Here is a 23,456-nt window from a genome sequence, read left to right on the forward strand (position 1 = left end):
TTTTGGGGGTTTAGGGTTTTAGGGGTTATATGACTTTTAGCGGCGTTTTATCAAAAGCGCCGCTAATGCTCCGACTTTTAGCGGCGTTTTACCGAAAGCGCCGCTATTGCTCCGACTTTCAGCGGCGTTTTATCGAAAGCGCCGCTATTGCTCCGACTTTTAGCGGCGTTTAACCAAAAGCGCCGCTATTGCTCTGTTTTTAGCGGCGTTTTAACAAAAAGCGCCGCTATTGCTCTGTTTTTAGTGGCGTTTTACCAAAAACGCCGCTATTGATCTGTGTTTTACAATTTTTGTGGCGTTTTTTGATAAAACGCCGCTAAAACCCTATTTTCCTGTAGTTGTATTTTTAACGTAAAACTACAATATCGTATGATTTATCAAATTAAAATTCAATTTTTAAAATTAAACATATCTAAAAGTTTTCCACTGCCATACTAAATAAGTGATTAAGTGATCTTACTATAAAATAAGTATTTTCAAACATGAGATTTTCTAAAAACGCGTAATAGGTTAGATTTTAATTTGGGTTTCAACCAAGAAGCGTAATTCCTCAAGATTTAGCCATAACGTCTAAGCTGATCGTGTAACATCTCAAAAATCGGGTTAAAATAAATTGGGTTAGTAAAAACACGAGTGGTTACACCTTAATTTTGAGTTAAGATTTTGAAAAGTTTGTAAAGTGAAGTGATCTGGTTAAGTGGTTAGGTGTTGTGTTTGTGTGTGAGAGATCCTATGTTTAAATACCTTTTTTGATTTTTTGTTATTTTTGTCGTCACCACTATCCTTGATCACTTGGTATAAATAATATTTTCGATCAACTATTGTTAAGAATAAGCCTATTGGTTCAGTGGTAAGGCTTCAACTTAATTTTTTAGTCTTGTGTTCATGTCTCTGTGAAAGCGATAAAGGAATATTTTTGTGATGTTTGTGTAAATTGGTTTTATTTTTAATTAAATTATATTTTTATTTATTCCCCAAAACTCCCACGTTTTCCCAATTTGTTTCTCGTCTTTTCTGTTCTATCTCTTTTTTTTTTGCTCTCATTCGTCTCAAATTGATCTTCTCTTTTCTTTCGGTTTTGTGATTTACTTGTGTATCTATTTGTTGACTCCTTTTCTCTGCTTAGTTGACGAGCACTCCTAGCGGGTAAGTGATTTTTTTGTAGTTAAGGTGTTAGGTTCGTTTTTGGTTCTATAAAATACCCTTTTTTGGGTTAAGTGTTAAGTGGTTTTGATTATTGGCTTTCCTATTAGGTGAGGAACGACTCACCTTCGACGATCCTCCAGTGAATTGAGTTAGTGTGTTGCGGTTTCTTGAAGGTAAGCTTAAGTTTCAATTTGGGGTTTTTGTGTCAAAAGTTCTTTAACGTAAATTCGATCTTGGTTGCTAGTTTTAGCAAATTGGTTTGGTTAAATAGTCTAATTGGTCATTTTAATGTCATTTTAGGTTTTAGAATCGTTATTGTTGCTTCTACGTCAAAATCATACCAAGTGTGTAACGAAAACTCGAGAAATCAACGAACGACAGAAGCTGGAATTGGGGCTGTCAATGCCACACGGTCGTGTGCCAGGTGGTGTGGTAGGCCATGTGTGTGCACAACCCGTATATTTCATTGACTTAAGTCACACGAATGTATGCCAGGCCGTGGGCTAAATCGTGTGACCTTTTGACTTGAGTCACACGGCTGTGTGCCAGATGTGTTAGACATTGACTTGAGCCACACAACCGTGTGCCAGGCCATGTGGGCCACATAGGACAGACATGTAAGCCATGTGAGGCCACACGAGTGTGTGGGCTAAAATTCTAAAATTTTCCCTAGGGCTATAAATGTCGTTTGGATCGAACGTAAGCCTTCCGCAGGGTTCGTATGATCTGCATTAAGCTATAATACTCGATATCTGATAATCCGTTGGTGTATAAACTGTTATCTTTAAGTATGTCTCACATGATGTCAGCTAAGTAAGTATGATCATTTAGCGTAATGTGCTTTTGTGCGGGATGTGTTTAAGGTATGTGATTTATTCAGGTATGACCAGTGTTTTGTTAATTTTGATGGTACGTTTCTGTATTACTATGTTGGATGAGAACAGGTCATATTCGAATATGTTGATTTGTTTAATACTGATTCTGTTTTATAACCATGCATGTGACTTCAAGGCAAAACTGATATGGTCCATTGAGGTTTAAAAAACTTGTTCTGTAAAGCGTGGACTCCTATGCCTTCTGTTTCTATTATTGTACGACACATATCCTACATGCTTATCATTTTGATTCTGTATATGCATGCCATGACACATTGCATGGGGTTTGGGATGATGTGAAAGGAGGAAGTTTCCAACAGTTTAATTATCTGTATTATCTTGTGATTTATCCACAATTCTATCTGGCAGCTTGTCTGTAATTATGGTGGCTCTACCACATACATCTGTTCTGGCAACTTGGCTGCAACATAGTGGCTTGGCCACATATATCTGATCTGATAGTTTTAACTACACCTCTGGTGGCAATGTCCACAATTATTTGTTGGTGTGATTTAGTTGGACGAGTTCTGGGGAACTCTATTTTGGTGTGTAGTGGAGTTGGGTAGGAAGTTTCTGAAAAATCAGCATTATTTTTTTTTGAAAAATACCGCATTAGCATAATCATACATTCTCTGTTCTATTTATGTGATCGTTATAAAATTTTATGTGATTCTCTGATTAATATATTGTGATTTGTATGATCTCTGTTTAAGTTTAGTATACACTGAGCTTTATAGCTCACCCCTCTATTTTATCTCTAACTTTTCAAGTAATCTTCTAACGTCCGAATGGCGTGTGGGAGCTTGGATTATTTTTGCACTTAATTATAATATGGTGATTTTCGTAATTAATTGTTTTGGATTTTTGGGTCTGTAATATGTTTTTGAACTTGTTTTGGGGTTTTGTTTAATTCGTCGGTATTTGATATTTTCAAACGTGAAACTACAAAACCATTCACGTCAATCAAACAGATTTCAGTTTTCAAACTAAAACTCTGAAAAGAGATTTCGCTGAAAATTAGTAATGTTTAAGTGTTTTCTGTAAACGAACCAAATAGCTTTTAATGAATGATTGCCATATTCGTGTTTTCTAAACACTTATTGGAATCAGTTTTTCAACAAATTGATGTGACTTCTTCAGATTCGACTATAATGTCTAGACTGGGTTTGAGGTGTTACACTTAAAATCATTTGAAACTTATTTTAAATATGATGATGGAATTTTATATTTTAAAATTTAATTTTGATATAATTCTACATATTTAAAAAAATTATTTTTATATTAAATAGATATAATATTTTATATGTAATAAGTAACGTAAAATAATTTTACATTGAAAATGATATTAAAAATAAATAATTAAAATTAAAATTTCACCTAACAATAACATTAAGAGTGTGTTCTCCATTGCTTTTGGGATAAACTTTTTCTAAAAAAAGTGCTTTTCTCTTAAAAGTAATGAAGAACACATATAATTGGGGCAACTTTTTTAACTTTTGGGATGAGCTTTTTTAGAGATGAAAAAGCAGTAAATTTTAGCTTTTTCAGCCAAAAAGCACTTTTGGCTGTTGTTTTACCTTTTTAACCTTACTTTTTGACTTAAAATGTGTTTGATGCTATGATTTTGTGTTCTCTTTCTTAGTTATTTAATATGAGTTTTACAAATGTGTTAAAAGAATTAATTAAAAATAAAAAATATTTTTTAAAATAATACAATTGTGTCAATATCTAATTACAAATATTTAATTATTTAAATATAGTTTATATATTCTAATTAAATTTAGTAAATAATTAATATTAATTACTTAGAAATATTTAAAATTAATATTATATATTAAAATATTAACATTAAGTTATAATAAATTATTTTTTTATATTTTTACTAAAATATCATAATATTAACTAATTTGAACATTATTTAAATACATATGTGTTACTTTATAATATCATGTCTAAAATGGACATTTTACTTTTCAAAAGCACTTTTTGACAGCAATATCAAACACTTAAATTTTTCCAAAGCACTTCTCAAAAGTACTTCTCAAAAGTATTTCTTAAAAGTATTTTTCCACAACACTTTTCAAAAGTAATGAAAAACTGCCCTAAATCAAAGTTGCTATGTAATTATGAAATAGATGGTTATGCAGTTATTATCTCTTCTAATTAATATCCACATAAAGTTAATCTAGTTCTAGAAGTATAGGTTTTGTCGTATTGGAAAAAGCATGCATGGGAAAAGGATATGATCTTGCAAGAAAAGTACCATGTCTAGTGGATAGTGGTCCATGCTTATGATTTAGATTGGGGTCAGAATATGTTACATGGTAATTTATTTATTTTTATTTCATAAGTATTTAAAAGAAGAGTTGAATTATGTTTTTTTAATATTTATTTTTTAATATTTTAATATATTTTTATAATATATTTGTCAATCTTTTATTTTATTTATAAAATTTTAAAACTATAAAATTTTTAAATACCAATAAGTAGTTGGTTATAATAGTAATATACATTATATTTTTAAATGAAAAATTTAAATTTAAAATTTAAAAATAATATTATTAAAAATAGCATCCACGAAATCTATATATAAACCGTAAAATAAACTAATAGTATGAAAATAGTTTCCCTTAGTATAGATAAATGAACTTAAGAAAAGACAAGATAGTGGGTGATAAAGCACCACACATTATGACATCTCTCCTCGTGGGAGCTCATGTTTCCACGTTTTTAGCTTTTCTATCAACTACTATGAACCAATTTGCTCACAAAATTATCATTAAATAATAAATAAATAAAACTATATTATATATGCTGATATCACAGGCAAAACTTGCGGCTTAATTTAATTGTACTTGGTATTAACTATTTTCTTTGTATTGAAGTCTTAATATAATATTCCTTAATTCCTTTTGCCACGCTAATTGTATTTCTTGTAGGCAGCTAAGAGAAAATTTCAACTCCATTTAATTTCATGTTTCATTAACTAGTTTAAGCTATGTTCTCGTAAATTAATTTTTATTTTGAAAAATTTTATTTATCATTTACCTTCAATGTATATTATTTTAAACAATTTTATCTATTACCTATAATTATTGTTAACTGAATATTAAAATAATTAACGGAAGTATTTGGTTGCAATGATCACTATGACATTACAAAAACTATGTAGACAAAAACATTAAGAACGTCAAGGTTTGTTTATACAATTTAATTTCCCTACGTCTGTGAATCTTAACTTAGTGAGTAATTTCACTAAATATTTAATCCACAATACAACAAGTAAATTATATTTTATTACTCCCAAGTATAGAGATATCACATTGGTACCTAAATAATAGAACACTCATCTCCAAATTCTCCCCCTAAGAACTTACCTAGTAAACACTCACTATTGACAATTCAGTTTGCACTCTCTCGCAAAACAGTTCCTCAATGAATAGATTCAAGTGTTCTCCATATGCTCACATACCTAACCTAGACAAGCCTTCAAGCATATATCAATTTCAACTTGCTAACCTAAAATATGAGTAAATAAACAACTCCTTAAAAATAACTATTATAATATAAACATTCAAAGCACAATCTCTCAAAGATATGATCTCTAGAAATCAGTAGCACAATCTCGATCAAATGTCCTCATAACTAGGTTGAATTGATTCACTCGAATCCAATCTAATATTCAATAGTCACAGATTGATTTTCATAAATGGACCATAATATCTCCAAAATATCAACCTACTCACTAGCCTAAATATTTTGCTTCATTAAATTACCAACTCAAATATAACAAGTAACATTACCACTTCAATAGCAATTTACAGTAGACACTACCAAGGGGGATTCAACTCATTAAGCACAACTTTTCTCATCAATTTGTTTTCAATTTATATTAAAATATTAGTGTGAAGTATAACTTTCAATTAGAAGAAAAATATAATGATAAAATAAGCCGTCTATCTAATACAAAAATGTCAGATAAGCTACTACTATTTTATTTGAACCAATTGAAACCTCATCGTTTTTTTTTTCCAAATAGGTCCTAACTAATGACAAACATCACGGTTTGAATAAGTCATCTAGCTGCCTTGCCACTTGAATAAAAGTTGATGGCATAGGCTTTCTACATGAAGAAAAAAATAATTAATGGAACTTAATTATGAACCAAACAAATCTTAAATTTAAATTAAACTTAATTGCATCTAAATAATAAACAAAAAAGAAATCTCTGAAATCACTTTTTCATCTTTTAAGCAAATGTAGATAAATATTGTGAATGTACCTTCGCAAATATTATATAAAATAATTGTCGCATTAGTAGATGTTACCTTCATGCAGTTTGGTTTGAATCATCTATTAATTTATAAATATATATAATAATTACGGATGAGGATGTAGGATGGGATTCAAGAATTAATAATTTATAGTAAGTATGCTATGCCAAAAAAACAGATTATTCCTTTTGGTTATTCAAACAGGCATTGCCTTTTAGCTACAAACTCTTAACTCAAGAAATTTTCTTAATCCTCAATAATATTGACATTTTTTATCAGAGTTTTATATTTCTGATGTGCAGAATCCATAAGTATGGCAAGCACAGAATATACTTTGTTAAAACTCAGTTAACCCATAAGTTTAGCCTTATCTAAGAGGAAATCTAGAGAGAAAACAAGAGAATTTAGAAAGCCATAGATAGAAAAACACATTAATATTTTATTAGATAGAAAACTTGATGATCTTCCAAGGTGAAATATATCTCCTTTTATAGATAGAGGAGATAGAAAGACAAACATAGTTACAGTACAACCTAATAATACATCATTGTTACAGTACACTCATATCTTGAAAACAAAAAGTAAAGTTTCTTAATAGTACATATTCGTGACTAAAGAAAAAGCAATAAAGCAAAAGTAAAAATTCTTCAAAGTACTTTAACTGTTGGCATTGGAATGAGGAAGTTGTGCACTGTCCATAGAACTTTCACTGTAGTCATCTTTACACGTATCCTCATCTACATACTTATCTTCTTGAATCGAGCTATTATGAAGTCTTATCCTTTCCATCTTGACTTGGCTGAATTTTTGTTCAAATGTTCAAATCCTTTTTGGAAAAATTCTGAATTCTTTATTACTCTTCCATTCAAGAAAAAAGAACGGACTAAACCAAGTACTTATGAAGTATTTCTGGAAATTAAAAATATACATGAATTATAATTTAATGTGTGATTGTATATATGAATTTTGATTTTGTGTAATTTTATACATTAAATTTTAATTTAATCCAATTTTTGTAAATTATTAACACAATGATTGATATAACATCCTTTTATGTTTATAAATTGTAATAATAAATAATTATATTTATCTAATATAAAAATAAATTAATGTATTTATTTATTTAAATATATATGATTAAATCAAAACTACAGTTTCAAGTATATATTTGAACCATAATTAGAATTTCACGTGTGTAGTTGCACCAAATTAAAATTCATATATATAATTATATTTTAAATTAAAATTAATGTATAATTTTTAAATTTATCCGAAAAAAAAACTTAAATAAAATTCATAAATAACAATCAAAATACAGACCATGTTACAGATTAACTTATAGAATATCTCAATGATGTCAAATTCTACATGCGATGGACACGTCAGTGTTGGGGTCCACGTGTCATTTCTATTTTGTCATTTCCATTTTGGCATCCCACGATATGATTATATCTATATTATTATCTAATTAATTGGTTAGTTAAATTTGTATTAACTTGTTGATTAAATTAATGTAATAAAAATATTTATTATTTTTATAAAATAACATATATTAGGGATTTTTTTTATTTTTATACAATTTTTTTAAAAATATTGTATTTGAATTTATAATACCATAATCTCTAAAATTATTCTTCAAACATTGGAGTAAGTGAGTATTCTTCAAACCATAGAAATAATTGTATTTTGCACTAAACTAGAGGAGTTTATTACTTTTTACCCTATATTTTTTCATCACATCAAAGGTCTGTTATTTAAATTCTTAACTAAGTTGGTCTGCCAATTCAATTAAGAAAATATTAAAAATTTCTTTTTTAAAATGTAAAAAATATTATTATGGAGTGTTTTATCTTTTTATATTAAATTATAAAATTTAATTTTATCATTTTAACTAAAGTATTATTTATATTCAATTGTTTTATAAATATACTTTTTACAAAAATTCTGTTGCTATAATTTAGTTTCTTCTATTTCTTTATATTTAATATGCTGTAATATAAATTTTTATATATTCACAAAACAGAAAAAATTAGGAATTTAATTTATTTTTTTAAAATTTTTAATAAGATGTCTAGTTTCTAATTAAATGTCATTGTGTAATTAATTATTAATATATAAAATTTATATATTAACAATACCTCTGACATGTTTACCTTTAGACCAATAATATTAATAACGTTTATATTTTTTTATTAATTTGATTTTTTATTTCTTAGTTAAATTCGATCTTTGCACTTTTCAATAAAGAGTTAAATTACTTTTTAATAAAATTATTAATTAAAAGATTAATTTTTTTAAAGATGTCGGTGTCAATCTATATGTTGACATGACACTATTTTTCTTATATATCATGTCAACAAATAATTTTAAAAAAATATAAAATATTTAATATTTAAAATTAAAAATTAAAAAAAAAATCATTAAGTAACTGTGGATGGTGATTCGAGCTACCGTATTTAAAAATATAATATTTTAGTTAGTGTTTCAGCTAAAAGAATAACAATCTAACTCTTTTAAAAATATTAAGAGTTAAATTTAACTAAAAAAATATAAATATTAAGGGCTAAATTTGATATTATGGTAATTTATATTAAAAAAAAGAAGAAGAAGAAAGGTTTAATGAGGGAAATAGAGGGGTGTATTTTATCATTAAATATTGTATTATACAAATCACTATTGTACTGTTGATGTATTTTAAAAGCGAAAGGCAAAAAGTAATTGAAATTGAGAAAATGGGGTCCATTGCAATTATAATATCTATAATATATTGTTAGATTATAGGGCTGAAAATATAAAAGAATAATTCCCTACACCCACTTGTATGACTTAAATTATTAATAATTTTATTTTTAAAAAAAGTAGTTGACATTGTTCATGAAAAGCGTGGATTCAAACCTAATGTCCTCAAATTTAGAGTTCATATATTTTACAAATCGTATTTGTAACATCTTAAAATTTTTGGTGTCGGAATTTGTACCGTGATTGTGATTGAGTAAATAAAATTTCCAAGTATGAGTGTTGGGTAAGTGTGAATTATCTATTCATTAAATATGCCATTGAAAATGATATCGAAAAATAATTAAATTTAAATAATAGAATGACTTAATTTACAACGATGTCAAAAATTTCAGTTTTGAAGTCATTTGAAATTTTAATTTGTACAATTATAAAATAAGTACGGAACTAGAAAATAGGAATATTAGTAATCGAATTAGAAATAAAATTATTTAGTAATTAATTGATAGATTATTTAGAAAAAAAAGTAGAAGCACTAAATTATTTGGTGACCAAAACTAGTGGGAAACGATTTGGAAAATTACATGGCCCTAAGAGTTAATTGGACCGAGGACTAAAGTGCAACATAGCCATTAGATAATTGTGGTTAGTGGCTTTGGTGGATCTTAGTAGTTCATATCCATTAATTATTTTTTGGTAAATGGTGGCCTTTGGATTTTATATTATTTAGTTTAATTTATATTAATTATGTGTATATTATTATTATTATTAAGTAGTTCATATTTATGCCTTGTAATAAAGGAGAAAAAAAGAGGGTAAATTACGCCAACAGTCACTCAGCTTTAGGGTAGCTGACAAAATAGTCACATTGGTTTCATTTTAGTCACTCAACTTTAGAAAAGTGACAAAACAATCCTTTTTGCCATTTTCCGTCATAGATGTCATGGCAGATAACGGCATGCTTGGTGTCAAAAAACCCTCCAGCTAGCCAGTTACCACCAATTTAACAGCTTTAATAGTACCAATTTAGTGTTTAAGAAGAGAAAAGAAAGAAAATAAGAAAGAAAATAAGAAAAAAAAGAAGAAGAACAAGAGGAGAAGAAAAAGGAGAAGAGAAAAATGGAGATACCTCCAGTTTTCAAATCAATCCCATACTGCATCTCTGCAACTGATTCCTCCAAACTTCAAAGGTAATGATCTAAGGCCAAAGCTTTAACCCAGTTGCTTCATATTCTTCTGTAGTTACTCAACCATGGTTGTTACAACTTCAAACCAAAATGTTGTTGCTTTGGGGGTCACAGTAACACAAGGGGAATGCAATTTACCCAAGCTTCTCCTCACTTTTAATCATGGTAGGTAATGTTCAAATCTTCAAATTTTGAAGAAATAACCCACTTTTTGTAAGATTTTCTTTTCTAGATCTTTTCCAAATTTATTCAACTCCCTTGCTAGTTTAATCGATGGGTCAATTTTTTTCTTTTCAATTAATTCGGGTTTGAAAGAAATTTGATCTATCTTTGTTTTTGGGTGTTTTAGTGAAGCTGAGATTTATCTATTTGGTGGTTGCATTACATCTTGGAAAGGCATGGTGTTTCAATAGTGGAAGGTTACAGAGGAAGAGAGCCAATAAGAAGAAGAAGAAGAGCAAAGACATGGTGTTTCAATGGAAAAGAATAAGACCCTGCCATATTAGGAAAATAAGACTCTTTTTTTTACAGTTTCTTCTTCTCCTCCTCCTCTGTTATTAAGGGTTTTTTAGGGTTTTTATTTTCAATTTCTTCTTAAATTGAGTGGGTTTCCACTGTGGACATCCAATGTGGCAAGTTAACTGGCCACATCAGCAATTAACTTGCCACATCAGTTGTCTCGTTAAGACACTAATAGAAATTGTTAGTCAATAACTGTTGTAGAGGCCCAATTTTTCCCAGGGCCCAATAAACCTTAAAACCCAAAACAAAAACCTAAAGCCCAAACTATAACCCAATTACAAGCCTGATCACCTAAACCCTAATGACCCAATTAACCCAAAACATATCAACTAAACAGAAACCCTAGGTTCCTTCCAGTGCCGCACCCTCTGGCCACCCCATGTGCCTCCGCAGCATGCACCCTGCCCGATGTCTGCGCCCTTTCGCACCAAAACAGCAAAAAGCCGAAACATTCGCCTTTGACTCCGCCGATCCTGCAAAAAAGGACAAAGAAGGAAAGCCAAAATGAGATGCAACAGCAGAGAACCAAAACAAAACGCAAACACTAGCAGAGACAATATTTTTTCTAATATTTGTAATCGGCTATAAAGCCGAAAAGAAACCAATGTAATAGAGGGGGTTTTTTTGAAAATAAAAATACAGAGAAGAAAAACAAAAACATATATTCCTTATTTTTTTAAATTGTTTATATATGTGTATATATATATAAGAGTAAAAAAAAATTACCTTCTGGCCACCGTATACGGCGGCGCCGGCGCCAGTGACCGACGGCCGATGCGGTGGCGATCCCCTAGAGTCTGGCCGGCACCTCATACCTTCAGAGTGAACAAAAGAGGGGGGTTTGTTTTTCTTCTGTGAAAGGAGAGAAAATGATTTTTTTAAAAATTTTTTTTGGCTTTTATAAGGGTCAGAAACGACGCTGTTTTGGTCCATTGCCTGCAGCGCCAAAACGACGCCGTTTTGGCATGGATCAAATCGACCCGACCCGCTCCAAGAGGAAGATTCGCGTGTTTTTTACGGAAGGGCTAATTACACTTTTAGCCCTTTAGCCCTTCCACTTTTTTATAGTTTTTCGATTAAGTTTCTGTTATTTTTAATTAGCCCTGGAATTTTGCTTTGATTTCATTTCAGTCCCGTTTAAAGTGCTGCGTTTTGGAGAGTGGGGATATTTTCCTCTTTAGTCCTTCCTTGTTATTCGCGCACTCGATTTGGTCCTTTACTCTTATTTTTTATTTCGGATTTGCCCCGAATTTTGGTTTTAAATTCAATTTGGTCCCTTATTAGTTATTTTGCTATTTTATTATTAAAATTGATTAATTTTATTTTATTGTTAATTCTATTATTATTGGTATTATTATTATTATTACTTTTATTCTTTTATTACTATTATTGTTGCTATTTCTCTTATTGTTTTTATTATTATTTATTTTATTGTTAGTATTATTAGTATTCCTTAGTTTATTATTATTATTATTTCATCATTATTTTCTATTATTGTTATTATTAATATACTATTATTATTCTTATTAATGTATTATTGTTATTATTTTCTACTTTATTATTATATTATTATTATTGCTATCATCTTATTATTAAACTAATTAATTTTATATTGATTTTGTCACATTATATATTTTCTTTTTGTATTTATTTACATTATTATTGCTATTACTATTATTATTATTATTATTATTATTATTATTATTATTATTTTTGAACATATCATATACTTTATATTATTATCAATTTTAAATATTTTACATATGTTATTTCTTTTAAACTATTATACGTATTATTTATTTTGAAATTTTTATATATATCTTTGTATTTTAAATTATTATGTATATATACTATATATTATTTATCTTAAATTTCTTATATGTTATTTAGTTATATCGTTTTATATGATAAATGTGTTAAATTCTTTTTATTATTTATTATAAATCTTTCTACTACTATTAATTTTAAAATTTCATATGTTATTTATATTAAACTTTTGTACATATCTTCTATATGTTAATTATTTTAAATTATTTTTTTACAATATTATTTATTCTAAACTTTTATATGCAATTTTAAATTATTTTTTTATTTATTATTTTAAGTTATTCTATTTATATTATTTTGTTATCTTGTATATTAATGATTTTAAAATTTTTAATATCATTTAGTTTAAATAATTTTCCATAGTATCTATTTCAAGCTTGTTTTTCCTACATGTTATTCGTCTAGAATCGTCTTATTGTTTATTTTTAATTGTTCGTATTATTCATTTTATTTCTCTTTAATTATTAATATTTAAATAATGTATGTTGAGTGATTATTGTCATTGTGTGTACTATAATTCGTTCACTTGTATTTTCATATTATTGCTGTACATTTGTGTGATGTTATTCATGTATACTTGCTCCATGCTCATTACTATATCATCGCATTATGAATTAAGCTCCAACATTTTTATCCAATATAGATCGCTTTATTTTACTCCAAATAAATAAATGCACATCATTTCGGTTTTACGATCGCTATTACTCAAAAATTTAAAAACAAGGCAATATTCCGTGTTCGGAGATTTTGAGAAATCATGCCCTACGTGCTGGGTTTCAATTTATAGTTTGACCGAATAACCGAATATCCTTTTTAAAATTTCAATGCATGAGTTTCGGAAATCATGATTTTGGCATCGAAGGTTTGAAATATCGTGTCCTACGTGCTAGATGTGATATTTTATTTCTTTGGAACAAGAGAATCTTAATATCCACTTCGAGTTATCCAAGCATTCACAAAAAGGGATCGCATTTTAAAATTTATTTTAAAATCTTTTCAACTTTCGACATTAAGACGTTAATTAATCGATTAGGTACCAATTTTAGGCGTGACAAGGGCGCTAATCCTTCCTCGCACATAACCGACTCCCAAACCTATTCTTTCAAGTTTCGTAGACCAAAAATGTCGTTTTAGTAAACTAAAGTGTTTTATTAAAACAAAGGTGATCCGGTCACACCTAATAAAGATCGGTGGCGACTCCCAATTTTCATTTTCTTTTTCAAAATATAAAGTCGATCCTCGTTTTTTCAAAAAAATGGTTTCGAAAACTGTTTTGTCACTTTTTTATAACGTTAGTGGTTGCTTTGTTATTTTTCAAAAGTTGAGTGACTGAAATAAAGCCTAGGTGACTATTTTGTTAGCTATCCCAAAGTTGAGTGGCTGCTGGTGTAATTTACCCAAAAAATGGTCAAGTCCTTGTCATAGTTGTGAACACCATCTAGCAAATAGGTAAGTTTTCTTTTGATTTCTTAGCTATTAGTAGTAGACGAAGCTAACCCAAATGTTAGAATTGCTAATTGATGAAGTATTGGTTGAGTTAGCCATTATAGGAAGTTTAGTAGCTTAGTAGAGAAAGTTTGGATTTTGAAAGTTAAATTGTTGTTTTAAATTCAATTCGTGTTGAGATTGAATTGAGAAGTTAATGCGTAATGTGGGATTAAATTTTAATTAAGTAAGCTAAAAAGGTCATTATCGAGTTATTGAGGATCCAATTCTAAGAATTGAGAACTTTGAGATTTCTTGGTAAATAATGATAGATTGAGGTCCTTGTAGTATATTTATGAAGTTAGATTTAAATTTGACCAGGTATATTGTAAGATACAAGTAATTTGGACATTAGGGTTAAAAAGGGACATAAATGTAAAGACGTACAAATATGCTTGGTTGTTGGCATGTCTTTACTAACTGAGGAATTTGTAACATCCTGATTTTTTAGTAGTGTTGGAAACAGTGGTTTTAAGGGTACCAAATCCGACGAGTAAGTTCGTAAATATTATTATTTAATATTTATGAGTCAAATATGGTTTTAAAAAGGTTTTTGATTTGGGAATTTATGTTTTATAACGATTTATTAGGTTCAAGTGATAAGACCCTAAGGTCAAGTGGTTTTAAAAAGTTAGGTATCAGGACCTTGTTTCTATAAACCAAGCTGTAAATATTTTTATAAATATTTATGGAGTTTCATTAAGGTGGTATCAAAGTTTCGTTGAAAAAATTTAACGTTTCAATAGTTAATTAATTAAAATGGACTAAATCGTAAAAGATGTAAAATATAGTCACTATTTGATTTGAGTAATTAAATGGTTTATTGAATAAGAAAAGGGACTTAAATGGTGATTAGAACATTCAATGGTTGGTGGACATTAGTCGGCTTTTAAATTGTTAAAATTTGATTATATTTATAAGGGTAAAATGGTATAAAATTTCATTATCATTTTCTTCATTTTAAAAGCCACCACAGAAACACTAAAGGAGAAGAAAACATTCGGTCAACTTTGGTTTGGTGATTTGGTAAGCAAACTTTACCCGTTTTTAATAATTTTTATATTTTTGAGATCGTTGCAATTAGGTCCAGCTAATCCGTACATTCGTTTCCAATTCTGTTAAAAATTTTGGAAGTTTATATTGATAAATATTAGATTTTTTTGATGAATAACATGGATTTGGAGCTTTTATTGTGTCCTGTGATGAGTTTGTAAAGTGATTTTTGTTAAATATTGATTTTAGGATTAAATTGTGAAATTGTTAAAATTTTAGGGTTTGATAGTAAATTTTAGGTTTATTAGGGGCTATATGAGGGCCTATAATATTTGGATAGATTATTGATTTGATAAAATTAGTTAATTTGATAGATTAACTAATTAAGGGATTAAATTGTAAAAATTGTAAAAGTTTAGGGTAATTGCATAAATTTAAAAAATAAAAGGGTATTAATTGTAAAATAGATTGGAAATGAAACATATGCTAATAAATGAGTAATTTTATATTCTAGATCAAGATCCCGTAGATACTCGTAGAAAAGGAAAAATAGCAGAATAGTCCCTAAACTTTTACAATTACTACAATTCAGTCCAGGTAAGTCCGTACGGTTAAAATTTGATTATACTTCTGTAATAAAATTTCTCATACATAGCTAATGACAAGGTCAGAACATCAAGTGGCAGGGCAAAAGCAAGCGACCGATAACAAAATTGGTTTGTGCTCTCATAATTTGATTAAAATCATGCTTTATTAGGTAGTAAAATATAATAAAATTAAAAAGAAATAAAACATGATACGAGGTATGTCTAAATTTGATTTTTGTAAAAATTCAGTTTAAAAAAAGTTTTTAGCCATAGTGGAATTTTAAAATTTTGAAAACCGAGTTGATTTGTGATATTTATAGTAATAAACTTTTTCCTAAAAAAATATGTGCTTTGTGCACGACAAATATGTATTGTTCTTGATTTTCAACCGAACGATCTTTTCTGCTATCCTTGTACCTCGAATTGCGCCAAATGGCTTGAGTAACAAGAACTAAACACAACCTTCTTTGCTATCCTCAAACCTTGAATTGCGCCGAGTGACTTGAGCAACAAGAACAAAACAGAAAAAAAAGAAATGATTTTATTACTTTTAGTATTAAAGCAATTCCTCCCAATAGAAATCGATAGAAATTTTAATTTCTAGAAAATAGAATTTATTCTTAGAAAATAAAATCACACAACTTTCTAAGAAAATAACAATATATGAAACTTGTATGTAAAAACTTATGTGAATAGTTCTACCAGTGTCATCTATTTATAGGAAGAAATAGAAGAATATTAGTTGAATAATAGTAACATAAATAATATTTATTTAATATAAAAATTAGTTTAGTAGTTTAACTAGAAGAGAGAGGGGGACTCACCCTCTCGATCCCTTTAGTTGTTGCTGCCCCTCACATGTTTAATGAGGCAGATTGGGCCTCTCATGTATTGAGTCTAATAATATATATTTTCTAGACTTTTGACCCAATATTTTATTATTTAATCCAACCAAATAATTTTTTTATTTCGTAAAATAAATATTATTTATTTTAATTAACTAAATTAATTTCCTGATTGAATAATTTCCTCAATTCAATTGAAATTTCGTTAAATTTATTTTTCGGTAAAAAAAATCTATGAGGAAATATATTTAATTTCCATTTTCAACGAATTCATGATGACTAATTAATTTAATTTCATTTTTTAATTTCAATTATTTAATTATAATTAATTAAATAATAATTTGAAAACCTTAAATTAATTCTCAAGTCATTTTTATAGTGAGAAAACACATTCATTTTTTAACACGACCCAATTTTTAACATCATAAAACACATTCATTTTTTAACACGACCCAATTTTTAACATCATCATTTCTATTCATTTTGTTCATTTGGTTCTACATACAATTCATTTATGGTTTTAGCAAGTTAGAGGAGGGACCGATTGGAAATATATAATTAGAGCTCAAATGACTTATAATTAAGTTTCAGTTTTTTTGTCTATTAATTATAAACTCATTTAGTCACAAAGTCATTCCACTATAGTGTCATGACTGAGCTTTTTCTAATTACATACCATTACAAAATCTACTAAATCAATGTTCGTCCAATGACCTTGTCATAAGTGTGTTGCCCTCATAGGATATCCTTAATCTATTTGGGATAAATTCGTTCTCCCGATATGATCTTATTTTATCTCATGGTAACCATTACATCTCCCTTCATGAAAAGTCAATAACTATCAAATAGTAATTAAGGCATTTATCACAAAGACAAATGACCCATGGTCATATTTGTTTTTTATCTATCACGTAATGCTGATAAGATGGTATCATTTACCCATTTGTTGAGATATAAATTCCACTATTGTGAATGATACTACATACTACAAAAGTTGTATACCTAACGCACCAGCTTTCAGTTCCTTATCTATTTGAAATCAGACTTTTACTTACATCAAAGTATATGAGTCATGCATTCATAGTCCATCACCTATTTAGGATTTAGGTATGCCACACTAAGGACGCCACAAGTGAATAAATCTATAAATGGATCTAGGATGTAACACTCCAATTTTCTAAATTTTGAATTGTTAAATTATGTCAAGTGATTTAATCTGTTTTAGTGGTTAAGTGCCTTGAATGCGTGCTTTAAGTGCTGTGTTCAATTCCCTTCCCTTTGGATTTTTTCCATTAGTTTTGAAACTATGTCTGACTTGGTTCGTAAGGGTTATTTTTTATTTTTGTAAGATTGTTAATAAGAATGAGCCTATTGGTTTAGTGGTAAAGCTTCATCTTATTTAGAGGTTTTGTATTTGAATCTTATGCGTGTGAAACAAATTTAATTTTTTCCTAGATTCTACTGTTGTCGCCCAATGGGTTAGATTTTATCAGATTTATTTTTATTTGAAAATATAAAAAACATCCCTAAAATCCCTTCCTATTTTTGCCATCCAGTATCTCCACTTCTCTTCACTTTTTTTCTTTCCTCTTTTCTTTTTTTCTTCTGTTGATTTTTTTCCTCTTCTCTCTCTACCGTTTTCCTTTCTGTTTATTATTCTTCTTCTTCTTTTCGTTTTGCTTGGTTTCTTAATTTCACAGGCGATTCCTTGTTCGGTTGTTTTACCGCCGATGTCGGTCCTCCATTCTTAGTTGCTGGTTGCGTGTTAAGGGTGATTTAGTAGCAAGAGGTTCGTAAGACGCACAACCATTCTCCGGTGATTTAGGTGTTGTAGGACTACTGGTTTTTCTGGGACCTTGTTGTTGTTTTAGTGTCGATATTCCAACAACATCAAGGTGTGTGTTTCTAACCCGAAAACACCGAATCAATCATATGAAAATCTAGAAATTTTGTGAAAATTCGAAACTGGTAGACATCGCCAAATGACCATGTGGTTGGCCGTGTGATCCACACGGGTCCAGTAGGTTAGGCCGTATGAGTCACATGAGCGTATGGCCCTTTTCCGAGCAGATTTGTTCAAGTTGTGTTATAGACCGTATGTTCGAAAACAATGATCTATATGTATCCATAGATGGCAAAAAAGTAATCAATTATAACTTTCCGGTACGTTAATGATGTTTGTATAAATATTGAAATCATGCTTAGTTATATAAAATTGGCATGTTCTGATCTGTTTTGTTCATAATGAACACAATATCTCTGTGTATGACATTTTGATATATCTGAATCTGTTTATGACTGTGCATATGCATTGGGGTGGGATATGGTAATGTGACAAAGGAAGTGTGTTTCTGGAAATTTTACTACAATTCAGGCAGTATACTCACAATATATATTCTAGCAGCACAGCTGCAAAAATTTTGAGTGGTATACGATCACATTTTGGTGTGATGGATGGATGGATTCTTGTAGCCTTAATTGGTGTGATTGGTTGGACGGAGTTGGTGTGTAACAAATGGGGTGTGTAACAAATGGGGGTAGGAGTGTTTTTTTTTATATATGCATTTACGCATGTGAAATATCTGGTTTGTCTGAGTTGCTCCAACAACGTGATGTGATGTCACACATCTGGATCCGACGATTGGGTTGGGTGTGAGGTATCACAGTATAAAAAAAAACTATTTAAAGAAATCTACAATTTAACTAAATAATGGTTTTTTCTAAAAATAACAGTAGCTTTTTTATTTGAGAAAATTTTCTAAAAAGATGGTTTTAAAAGTAGGTAAGGTTGTTAAATAATTTTAGATAAATTAAAAGTCACTAATACCGAATTTACATTGAGTAATAATTTTTAAAATGGGCTTTTAAGGGTTAATTAAGTTTTAGCTTAGTTGACATGAACATTATTATTAATATAAAAGGATTCGGGTTAATGTGCGTTTTATTTTTTTATTTAAGGATTGAGGAGAGATTATAAATAATTCTAGCACTATCGATATTTGATTAACTTTCCTTGTTCAACATAAGTTAAAATATATTGTCAGTCTTTATCCTTCTACAGAATTTGAGATTTAAATCCATGTACTTTAAAGTTGAAAATTCAATCATCTTACTTTATCAATTTGAAAATCGTAATCCAATTATTATTATTTTTTTGTTAAAAATTGTCAAATTAACATGTTTTTTTTTGTCAATCGCATACAACGTTATATGAGGACAGTCAAATTAATATACTAAGTTGACAAACTTTGATAAAAAAAATACTAATAAAGTTACTGATTAGATTGGTAATTTTAAATTAAAAAAAATCAGAAGACTTAATCTTTAATTTTTTTTGGTATAGCTACAAGTGTTATTATCATTTTTATGACTTGAGTGGACTAAGATAGTATTTAGATAAAATCCTCTCAATAATATTTACTCTAGTATTTGAACTTCATTCAAATGTCAGGGAAGAAACTTATTTCCATTTTCTCCAACCAGTTTTGATTAATCTTTAATTTTTCAAATATATAAATTAAATTGATTAAAATAGATCATATTTTAACCTCAAATTGTATAATATAGATAAGTTACAACTTGCATACAAAGGTAGCGTTCACACTAACTCTCAACCTGCTTCATGTAAAAAGTAGGAAAGGTTCCCCCAAGGGCAGCTATTAGTGACAATGATCCTTGTCCTATATATCAGTTCAAAAACTATTGTGATTCGGTGATCTATCCCTCATTTCCTCCACCATCCAATCCCCACAAACCAACAAATCTTATCTCTTCACTCAATATCTCCCACCTTTTTCCTCTCTCAACCTCTACCCATGGCAATGGACCTCTTTTTCTCAGTACAATCTTTACTACTCCTTTCTCTTATCTTTCTTTATTCTTACTACTTCTGTTTACACCATAAGAAGAAGGGTAGTGATCAAGGGTTCAAAACCTACCCCATACTCGGTGCCTTGCCTGAGTTTTTAAGGAACCGACATCGGTTCCTTGATTGGACGACCGAGATTTTAATCCGGTGTCCGACCAACACTGCTGTTTTTCATCGTCCTGGTAAGATCCATGGGATCATTACTTCCAACCCTTTGAATGTCGAGCATGTTCTCAAGACCAACTTCGAGAACTATCCCAAAGGGGAACGGTTCATTTGGCTTCTCAAGGACTTCCTTGGGCAAGGTATCTTCAACTCCGATGGTGATTTATGGAAGATTCAAAGGAAGACAGCTAGCTACGAATTCAACACCAAATCGCTACGTAATTTCATCATGGACAACGTCAGGCTCGAGATTTCAACGAGGTTGATTCCGGTCTTGAACAAGGCTTTGGAAACGAATCAGGTACTTGATTTACAAGAGGTTTTGGAGCAATTCGCGTTTGATAATATATGTAAATTGGCTTTCAATGTGGACCCTGGTTGTCTCGGCGGCGATGGAACATCTGGTTCCGGTTTCATGCGTGCCTTTGAAGAGGCTGCCACGCTTAGTTCCGGTAGATTCATGTATGCTTTCCCGTTTTTATGGAAGATAAGGAAGATTTTCAACATGGGATCGGAGAAAAACTTGAAGAAATCAATCGAAATCGTTCACGAATTCGCCGATAACATCATTAAAACACGATTAGAATCCAAAGACCAAAGCAAAGACGAAGATTTACTATCCAGGTTCATTACAAGCTACGACAATTCACCTCAGTTTCTCCGAGATATAATCATAAGCTTCATATTAGCGGGCCGAGACACCACATCATCAGCTTTGACTTGGTTCTTTTGGCTTCTATCACTAAACCCAAACGTTGAAAAAAACATAATAACCGAACTCGAAACGATTCGAACCCGAAACAGGAAAAACATCGGAGACGGATACACATTCGATGAACTACGAGACATGCACTATCTACACGCAGCGCTTTCAGAGAGTTTAAGATTATACCCACCAGTTCCTGTCGACACAAAAGCTTGTCTAAACAACGACATGCTACCAGACGGGACATTTATAGGGACTGGTTGGTTTTTCACTTACCATGCGTATGCAATGGGGCGAATGGAAGCTATATGGGGCAAAGATTGCAATGAATACTTGCCTGAAAGATGGCTTGATGAAACTGGGAACTGCAAACAAGAGAGTCCATTTCGATTTCCCATATTCCATGGTGGACCAAGGATGTGTTTAGGGAAAGACATGGCGTATATTCAGATGAAATCGATTGTAGCAGCAATGTTGGAAAGGTTTGTGGTAGAGGTACAGGGGAGTGACAAGTGTCCTCAACACTTGTTGTCTTTAACTCTTAGAATGAAAGGTGGGTTACCAATTAGGGTCAGGGTAAGATGAGTGGACTGTTTCTTTTTTTTTTCCTTTTTTTTATATGTTCTTTAGCTTATTTTTAGTTTTTTCCCCTCTTATAATACTATTCTGATAGAATGAGTATGATGAAAAATAAAAAAAAAATGAAAAATATTGATATATTTGGTAGGAATATTTTTCATCCATTACTTATTGAGACAAAATGATAAAAGATATATAAAAGTTTTTAAAATTTATAGTGATATAAATAAGTATGTTTTTTATCCATTAGAATGAAAAGTTGATTTTTTATTTTATTTTTTATTCTCTTTTATTTTTACTATCCGCTTTCATTTTATTGATATATTTTTATAAATCACATGTTGAGTTTTTAGACTTTATAAGTAAGTTAAGAGTTTGATAAATGTACTATAATGTTTACAAAAAAAAATAATTATTTAAATAAATGCGACATTTAGTTGTCGTACCCTCAACCTATTCATTGACGGAGTGGCTATGTATCAAATAATTATCCTATTTTTTATTAGAATAATATTTGGTATATTATTGACAGAGATTTTAAACTCTACCAACGACAAGTGTCTTATAAGAGTTAATAAAATATTTTAAAAAAACACATGACACTTTTTTACAACTGCTTGTGGAATAAAAAATATATAATGGTAATAAATCAAATATTAACTCTTTTTCATTTATTCAATAGAGATAAAAATAATTAATAAAATAAAATATTTTTAAAAAGTATAATATTTTATATTTGCATTTTTATTTCTCTTTTTCTTTATTTTTATCTATTAAGATGAAAACTATCATTCCTTTTTTCTCTCTTCATTTTTCCTATTAAGCATTTTTTAATTTTTTTTTTCACTTTTTCATTTTTTTTCTCTTGCATCCCTAGAATGGCTAGATTTTAAAAAAAAATTAAAAGAAATGGACATGTTGGATTGAATCAAAATATCTCTTATTTTATGCTGAACATATTAAAATAAAGGAGGAGTTCTATCAAGTTGTAATAGGATCAATTTGTTTACACTAGAATATTAATGGTTGGAAATTAGAATATGGATGAATTTGTAGTTTGTTTTTTTATTATAATGATAGAACTCACTTCAAGTTGTTACATAAATATTGGTTTGGTGTAATCATATACATAAAATTTTAATTTTAATTCAATTGTATATTTTTAAAAAAATAAATACATTAATTTACTTATATATTAGATAAATATAATTATTTATGTATATAATATGTAAACGTAAAATGGTTAGATATTAATAATTATGTTAGGCCAACAACCTCTTAGCTAGTAGCAAGAGTATTATGTTGAAGGCATGAGAGCTTGAGTTCGATCCCAAGCAATCTTATTCCCCTCTCCAATTATTAAAAAGTAAAATAAAATACTAATAATTATGTTAGTGATTTGTGAAAATTGTATTAAATAAAAAAATTCACATATAAAATTACACAAAATCTAAATTTATATATAACATTATACATTTAATCAAAGTTAGATAACGTTTACCCTTTTATTTTTTTAATTAATTCATATTCTTTTTAAGAATAATTCAATTGAGTTAGGTAACGTTTTATATATGAAGTGGTTGTTTCTTTTCGTGGACGACATTGAAGGTCACATATATATGGTATTTGCGAAATTATTTATTTCGAAAGGGTGTAGAGGA

At 29.2% G+C, this 23,456-nt stretch overlaps 1 protein-coding gene across 1 annotated transcript; it reads left to right on the forward strand.

The window, feature by feature from the left end:
- Positions 1-20,051: 20,051 nt before the first annotated feature.
- LOC107895393 (cytochrome P450 94A1) lies at positions 20,052-21,935 on the forward strand. The gene has a single exon (XM_016820680.2). It carries the CDS (start codon positions 20,293-20,295, stop codon positions 21,799-21,801), a length of 1,509 nt encoding a protein of 502 aa, XP_016676169.2. The 5' UTR covers positions 20,052-20,292; the 3' UTR covers positions 21,802-21,935.
- Positions 21,936-23,456: the final 1,521 nt, after the last annotated feature.

The sequence above is a fragment of the Gossypium hirsutum genome, chromosome A10 (assembly GCF_007990345.1).
Source record: "Gossypium hirsutum isolate 1008001.06 chromosome A10, Gossypium_hirsutum_v2.1, whole genome shotgun sequence".
Classification (NCBI taxonomy): domain Eukaryota; kingdom Viridiplantae; phylum Streptophyta; class Magnoliopsida; order Malvales; family Malvaceae; genus Gossypium; species Gossypium hirsutum.